Source organism: Aureobasidium pullulans, assembly GCF_000721785.1.
Source record: "Aureobasidium pullulans EXF-150 unplaced genomic scaffold scaffold_17, whole genome shotgun sequence".
Lineage (NCBI taxonomy): Eukaryota > Fungi > Ascomycota > Dothideomycetes > Dothideales > Saccotheciaceae > Aureobasidium > Aureobasidium pullulans.
In genome coordinates this window covers 364,368-372,357 of record NW_021941037.1, presented here as the reverse complement: position 1 = coordinate 372,357, position 7,990 = coordinate 364,368, and the positions used below count along the sequence as shown (strand labels likewise).

The 7,990-nt window shown below is 49.1% G+C and overlaps 3 protein-coding genes across 3 annotated transcripts; all 3 read right to left on the bottom strand.

Annotated features, from left to right (window-relative positions):
* Positions 1-259: 259 nt before the first annotated feature.
* On the bottom strand, positions 260-3,056 carry M438DRAFT_70435 (amino acid transporter). The gene is made up of 6 exons (XM_029910273.1): positions 2,677-3,056; positions 2,502-2,527; positions 2,407-2,450; positions 2,276-2,351; positions 1,536-2,226; positions 260-1,240 (listed from the first exon to the last, which is right to left on the bottom strand). Exons 1-6 carry the CDS (start codon positions 2,761-2,763, stop codon positions 560-562), a joined length of 1,605 nt encoding a protein of 534 aa, XP_029757980.1. The 5' UTR covers positions 2,764-3,056; the 3' UTR covers positions 260-559.
* Positions 3,057-3,226: 170 nt separating this feature from the next.
* M438DRAFT_347868 (uncharacterized protein) lies at positions 3,227-3,615 on the bottom strand. The gene has a single exon (XM_029906005.1). The coding sequence runs from the start codon at positions 3,590-3,592 to the stop codon at positions 3,365-3,367; it is 228 nt and encodes a 75-aa protein (XP_029757979.1). The 5' UTR covers positions 3,593-3,615; the 3' UTR covers positions 3,227-3,364.
* A 656-nt stretch (positions 3,616-4,271) lies between these two features.
* Positions 4,272-6,901, bottom strand: M438DRAFT_347867 (general substrate transporter). Its single transcript, XM_029906004.1, has 6 exons — positions 6,377-6,901; positions 6,024-6,326; positions 5,347-5,725; positions 5,229-5,295; positions 4,819-5,159; positions 4,272-4,763 (listed from the first exon to the last, which is right to left on the bottom strand). The coding sequence occupies exons 1-6, from the start codon at positions 6,527-6,529 to the stop codon at positions 4,438-4,440; spliced, it is 1,569 nt and encodes a 522-aa protein (XP_029757978.1). The 5' UTR covers positions 6,530-6,901; the 3' UTR covers positions 4,272-4,437.
* Positions 6,902-7,990: the final 1,089 nt, after the last annotated feature.

Here is a 7,990-nt window from a genome sequence, read left to right as displayed (position 1 = left end):
TCTCCGCTCGTATCCCGTCTCTCTTCCGTATCGCTGCCGGAGAGCTCGTTGTTGCTGACGACTGGCACGTAATCTCGTGCTTCGTGTCTTGCTTGTTCTGAATAGGTATATCAGCTCATGGTTACCGTCTCTTGTAAGATACGCGTTGTCTGTGTCTTGTGTCGCTGCAACACACAAACAGGATGCTGGATGGCACCACTGCGCGCTTTACCTCCTGCTTATCCACCGCGCTCGAACAGTCTGCAGCTGCATGCGTGTATCCGTAAAACAACATATGTTCATCGAATCATTGTCGCTTCACAACACGGCCTCCGAAGTCGCTTGGTTTGGTGAGACATTGTCATCCTTCGCTTGAAGTTTGTACATTGATGGTCAACACATGCCTTAGGATCACCAAGTCGTGCTTACAAGGAACCAGACTGGCGGTGTAGTCGGTGCAGTTCACCTTTGCGAGTAAAAAAACACAAAATGCTGTGCAAGTGTGATATTAACTTTTAGTAATTACATGGCGAGTTTCTGAGCCATATGTACAAATCTTGTCGCTCGTGAAGACTCGGCTCTAGTCGTGAGCGATTGTTTCCACACGAAGTGACTTTGGTCCTTCTGCCTCGAGTGTCTGCTGGATTCTATGACTCGGCAGCCATCTCTCCGCCGGGATGATGAAGTATGAAACAATGGCGAAGATTGTAACAATTCCCATGATCACCGGGGCATAATTCAGATTTCCTGCAGTGACTGGGAAAGCATACGGCGAGAACAACACGGCAACGACCCAGCCGTTAAAGAAGACAGCGATAAATTGGAATGGTTTGCTGAGTCTTCCAAGACTCCACTTGGGCTTGGGGAATGTTTTTGGCGTAAGGATGAGTCTGGAAAGGCAGATCAGACCATATGCCGCTGCGGATGGGACACCTGCGGCTGAAACCAGGCTGGTGAACGCAGTGCTGGAAGGAAGGATTGTGCAGCTGACAATGGCTGAAACGACCCAAACGACTATGACGGCGTTCTTAGGCTGGCCATTGGAAACTTGAGATACCCAGCCGGAATAGGGGAGAACGCCATCTCTGGCGACAGCAAAGACCAATCTGGAAGCGGCGAGCACCGCAATTGCCGTGTTGAACCAAAGTGCTACGACACAGACGACGTTCATGAATACATGTCCGCCCTGACCAAGGACCACGGCATAGAGTGGTACAAATGGCTGCTCAGAGCCGAACTGGAAGAAGGTGTCCGCGTCAGGCTAGAAGATAATCAGCGTTTGTCAATTTTGTCAAGATCCTGACGCAGATGTATGAACGGAAGAATTGCGACAAAATCAAGTCCGTCAGCCTTCGCAATCAGCTATCGCATTGCAGAGTGTATGTGTCATAGAGGATGATATCAAGGAATAGCGCAGAGCGCTGCTCTCTCTGGACATCTCATCATGACCAAACTGCTCGTGCCTTCCGACAGGCATGCAAAAGGTTGTTCTGGGAAGCAGGAGCTCGATTTCACCGCAACTTCTATTCAAGTACATCTGCATTGGCATCACTTACCACACAGAATAAGAACATAATCACGACAATAAAGCCGCCAATGCCACTGACGACGGTACTCCAGAAAATTCCTTTAGCAGCATTCACACTGGCATTCTTGGTCTCCTCAGCCACATGGCCAGAAGCATCAAATCCAATCAAGATACCAGCAGTAGCCAGGTAAGAAAGACACCAGTTCCAGCCAGCAGGAGCTCCGGTGCCATTGTAGGTGGTCATGAAAGCCTCATGCGCGGTGCGGAAGCCATATGTTTGAGCCACTCCAATGGGAAGCCAGATCATATTGAGAATGAAGTCCAATACGACCATACTCGAGGAAGCATAGAAGATCCAACGGAAAAACTTGGGCGGAAGCAGGTTTACAATGCAAGCTACTGCCAGCATGAATTCGGTAACAGCCCATTGCACAGCGCGGTACTTGATGTGGTCAGAGTCCGAGGGATAGTCGACATCAAACACCACAATCTCAGCCAGAAGGTAATTGACCGCGCCCTGAGTGTTACTTGCGCAGAAGGTTGTCCATGCCGTGGTGCTCCACCAAGCTACAATGAAGCCAAAGAAGCGACCAAATCTGGGCCCGCCAGCCTCAGCAGCCCAGAGGTAGATAGATCCAGCAAGTGGTAGAGAGGAGCATATCTCAGCAATGACGGCTGCTGTAATGAAGGTGAAGACGCAAGTCACGATATAGCTCGTCCTGCCTATGCATTAGTCGGAGCGCGACACAGCGATCTGAAAACGCTCACCAATAGGCAAGGTTACCACCGGCGCTAATACCTGTCGAGAAGGTAACCCGAACACCTCCTACAAAATACAATGCCGCTGCGCTGAGGTCAGTTTGGCGGGTTTTGGTCCCGACTTCTGTTCCAGGACCTACCAAAGGTTGTAGAAAAGTTATGGAAAAGCGTATAAGATCGATGCCTTTGAAAGAATGAGCAAGGTTCAAATAGAGCTAAGATCATCTCAACTTACAAAACTGGCTTGTAGCCTAGATTTTCCTACAATGGTCGAAAGTCAGGACAACAGCATTCCATCGTTGTGTATAGCATTAGCCTTAACCTTCGATCAAGACTCCCGACCCTTTGAGTGTTGAGGAATAAAAGAAAGTCAAAGGTCATGGCTGTGCGATTCGATATCAAAAACTTACCAAAAGCTCAGCATCAGAGTCAGACTCGCTCGCGCGGAGACGAGCAACCTCGTCCGCGTACTCCTGGCTCGATGGATCCTGCTGCATGTTGATGCAAGCAAGCAGAGACGAAACGTATTTCGTCGAAAAACGAATGTTCTGTCAAAGGTGAGAGGATGTTCGAGAGAAAAATTCCACCTCCGAAGGAATAGGAAGGTCGCACGGCTGGCCCTCGGGGCAAATCAAATCCACCGAGTGACGCTACTCGAACACTTTGCGCCTTCCACTTTATTGCTCAACAGCACCCACCGCCAGAACCACGTCCGTTCGAGACTAACTTTTGAATATACGATATTGCTACCGTCGCCAAATTGCTTGTTCATACGCAGTAGCCTGCGTCGCCATTCAAGATATAGGTGGGCGAGGCGCATTTCCACTTTAGCCGTTGCCTTTGGCATCCCCGACGCCGGCCTGACGCGACAACTGAAGAGAAACACAATTTCTACTCACAACAATTCGCCGTCCAGGAAACAACTTGGCGGTAGAACCCATTTCCAAGCCAAGGGTATACCAAGACTTGACAAGACAGCCTGGATTGTACATGGATTGATGAGCATATTCAGCGGATATTGCAAGGTAAAGGGAACCGAGGTCGGTGTTTGAGTGTTCTGGTCAAGGACAGCACCGCGAACCAATGCTCAGGCGGGCTCTACGTGTGTCGGCCTCTGTTTAGGTACGAGTTCAAGACCCGTGGCTTCCTTCGGAGTTTTCTTGAACGTTTCGGCTCGTTCAATCCACACCTGAGTCCTCCACCTGTCCGACCACTGCCTGACACTGACGATAACCTCTCTGGACACCTCGACTCTGCCTCATGCCCTGCCCACGGCAGAAAACAGAAACATAGGCGCTCACATCTTCTTCTTGTCATCAAGCACATGGTTCTGTGGTGTAGTTGGTTATCACTTCTGTCTAACACACAGGCGGTCCCCGGTTCGAACCCGGGCGGAATCATCTCTTTTGCCATCTGGGCGCTTCTTTTGAAGCTGCTTGAGGTGTGGTATGAATGTTGTAGAGGTACATGAAAATTTTGAAGAATTTTGGGAAGGTACGAACGTGGCTTTGGCGTTGCTGACTGACGCTGAAGTGGTTTCATGTAAGCTTTTGCTCACTTTGAAGCTGTGCATACTCATGATTGTAGATGGGTTGCTAGTGAGTACGAACATCTTTGTAGCAGTCCGAAGAGAAGTCTTGGAATTCGACGTAGCTCCCTCATTGGACAAGCCAAGTAATCGGAAACATATCATGCATTCTCATGATCACTTTCAGAGATGTGCGAGGGAGCAGATAGAGTGTCAAACGATGGTATCGGCATTTGTGGCTCTTCTGTTGTGACAAAGAGCACATAGACGGGGCGGAGGAATCACGATCTCCGCCTCTCCCAATGTGAAGTGGCCACCAGATTAGCTGTCAAAAGGCAAGATGATTTTGACATTAGTATGGCTATTCTGAGAGAGTTCGACCAAGTGCAGGCTCTTAGGCTCAATTGTCAAAACGTCATGCCTTGCGACAGGGTACTAAAAGCCTTGCATGGGGTAAGAGAGTCGAGTTTGTAGAAATGCGTTGTAAACCAATAAAATAGGTATCAAATCTAAAGCCATATCTTCTATATTCGTATAACTCCAAATCTATGATTTTCCGACCCCTGGTCAAGAAATATGCAACCCCAAACCAATTCTATAGCATTAAAACCATGTATGTGAAATCAAGCCCAGCTTGAAACATCTAGACACTCTCTTTCTGGAGAGCAAATTCAGAGCTCTTCTTGTCATCAGCTTCGTTCTCGACGTGCTCGGTGACGGAGCCCTTGCGGATGACGGTGTCCACTCTTTCGCTGAAGCGGCTCTTGACTTGGCTGCTCTTCCATGGGGGAATGTTGGCGTCGAAGAGGACATCAATCTCTTCAAGTGTCTTTCCATGGGTCTCAGGGAACATGAAGAAGATGTGGATGGTCATGGCGAAGCAGAAAACGCCGAAGATGATGTAGGTCCTCCACTGGATGTTGGTAAAGGCCGGTGCAACGAAGTACGCAAGGGCAAAGTTGAAAATCCCTGCAAATTGAATCAGCGATGTGGTCTTCGACTGGGGGCATTCACACAATCATACAGTTAGTGGCAGCAGAGAGACCGACGCCAGTAGCGCGGTACTTGAGAGGGAACACCTCTGAGGACACGATCCACCCACAGGGAGCCCATGTAAATCCATAGAACCCAACAAAAATGTAACTGACGGCGATGATACCCTTGGCAGCAGTGTCATTGTTGACCTGCCATCTGAGAATTGTGTTGCCGTTGATTTCGGAAACATGGTGGCCATAACTTGCCATGAGGCCTGCGATAGTGAAGTGACAAATGCAGCATACGATAGATCCAGTTAAAAGAAGCAGGCGGCGAGGGATTCTGTCGATGTATGGAAGAATGATGCCGGTCGTGACGAGGAAGATGACACTGTACATGCAGTCAGTATCGAGGTAAAGTTAAGGAATGAAGAGGATAAAACGGGACGGGGAAACTCACTATTGAATAATCGATGAAGTGAGAGTCTGATCGCCAAGTCCGGCCATCTGGAAGACGTAGACGATGTCTGTGAGATGTCAATACTGATACACGTTGCTCCTTAAAAGTCAAAACTTACAGTACATGGCAACATTGCCTCCGAGAAGTTGTTGCCACATCTGAACAGTGGTACCGCACAAAGTACGTCTCCACATCTTCTTTCCGAACAGTCCGAAGAAAGAAACACCCTCAGTGTTCTGAGCGGCAGCAACGGCCTCGCGAATCTCAAGAAGCTCAGCTTGTACGCCAGGATCGTCAAGATTGCCCTTTGCGTGTAGAAGGGCCAAAGTGTTCTCAACCTCTTGCCAGCGACCCTTAGATCCGAGCCAACGAGGGCTCTCAGGGAAGAAGAATAGAGAGCCGAGCAGAATAAAGGCAGGGATACCTTGAACACCCCAAGCGATGCGGAAAGCAGATGGGCCGCTAACGCCTTTGGCACAGCCATAGGCGACCAAGAACTATGAGGTAGGAACATGATTAGCATCGTTTTTGCGTGTAGAACAGTACAGAACTATGGATGATGAGCCACCAGAGTATACAAACTGTCGAGATGCAGAGAACTATCAAAGCCCAGCTGATTTCCGTAGAGAGCCAACCATGACCGGCAAATAATGTAGGCTCCCTATAGAATCGTATGCCAGACCAGATAGTACTTTACATCTTGACAGTCGAATTCCAGGTAGGACTTCGGGAAACCCCAAATCTCATCTAGTGGCTCACCACCCGTTTTCCGTAATTTGACTGCCAACAACTTACCATGATCAAAATTCCCCATTCAATCGCCCACTGCTGGATGCCAACAATGCGTCCTCTTATCTTTGCGGGCGAAAGTTCGCTCAGGTACACGCAAACTTGAGAAGAGGTAATACCAACGGCGAGACCGCTGATGAGTCGGCCAATGATAAGTTGAGCCACATTTTGAGAACTGCATTGAATTGCGGAACCAATTATCCAGATAACGGATGCAACCATCAATGAGTAGCGACGACCGATGGCATCACAGATAAATCCAGCTGCGAGGGCTCCAAGGAAAGATCCTCCTGACATGGAAGCAGTAATCTGAAATTTGGTCAACACCAGTTTCAAATCATGGGGAAAGCCATACTTACACCTCCTTGCAGATTCGAGTTAGGATGATTGAAATATTCGAGGTATTGCTCTTGATCGATCCAGGCGCTCATAGAGGAGACATCGAAACCGAAGAGGGCACCACCAATTGTGCCAAAGGCTGCCAGAACGTAGATGTTTGAAATCGTATACATGATGAAAGATATCCAGCCTCCTGTGCTGAAGTCTCGTCTGATCTGAGAGTACCAAAAGCGCTCTTCTGAGGGCTCCACTACCTTTATATTCTAACCCCAGCCCGCATGCTATTGTGGGACACGACACTGGGGCCCCAAGGAGTCAAACTCTCCGCCGTCGGGGTATAGAACATGACATCATTTGGTTATACCAATTCGAATTTATCCACCATCGTCGGATGAAGAAGTCGAGTGCAACGCCCATTCCACGAACAAGCGTTTGGCTACGCCGCCGGTAGAGTCTTCAATTCTGCCGGTGTCTGGGGGTTGTGCTGTGTGAGTATCCACAAGTTCTTGTCAATCTTTTCGATATCAGGTTTAGAGTGCGAAGTGAGGGTCCGTGGAGAGTGCCGCAGTCCGGTGGTTAAATTTTGCTGAAAACGGGAGGCTCAGCAGCAGGTGCCAAGACACTGGTATTTCGCAATAGATCTACAAGTACAGGCGTAGATACGTACTCACCCGGCACCTCCGGCAGTCGTGAAGGATGTTTTGCGTTTTGAAAAGCACCTTTCACCTTCACCTTGACGTTCGTATTTCGGCTGCTCAAAAGAAGCCTTCCAGAATTGATCACCACCTGTTGTCTCGAGCAGAGCAGCGGCAGAGGCGCAGAGGCTTGGCCGGCGCCCGGCTCCCTCCGGCACCCAGTCGGCGATTTCAAAAGAGCAGCCGCTGACGATAGGCACGTGCAAAACCGTGGTTTTCGTTAGACACTTTGTCCGTCGCGTCATTCTCGAGATGTGATCCTCACAGGGAATCTCTGCTCAGTGCAGGCTAACAGCAGGTCTTGCATGTTGCGATGTGCTGAGTTGCAGCAAGCAGGATGACTACTAGAGGCCGCCTCTGCCATCATCAGACCACATCATTCGATGTTCGCACAATAAACCGCGGACCAAGTAATATTAGCACCGTTGCAGTGTGAAGCCTGTCAATCCTTTGAACTACATCTGTCTTCAAGGTTCGGCGCTTCAAAGTCAGCAAAATACTGGCTTCTTTGAACACGGATCATGCATCCGTGTCGGATCGGTTTCCGGATCGAAGCAGTTCTGGCATCTTTCACACGTACCTTACAGTGATGCAGAGCGCTCTGGATATTCGACCAAAACCAGTCCTCGGGCGTGTTCCACCACGAACGCTGTGAAGACTTGCAAGATGAGCACAAAGGTAGCTTCCGTCGTTGAAACTTCTTCTCGAGAGTCTCGCAGCAATTCAAGCTGGCCTTGCAACAACTTCTGCATTGTCTTATCTACCCATATCGGACGATCAGACAGCATTTGTCGAGCGTGGGTATCTATCTCGATATGATGATCTCGCTCATATCATCATGTACAATGGGTAGCATTGTGTCTGATCAGCTCCAAGAGTGTGATGGTTTTCACGTGTGAGAAGTAAGGTTGCATTGCGATAGCGATACGAGTTCTCACG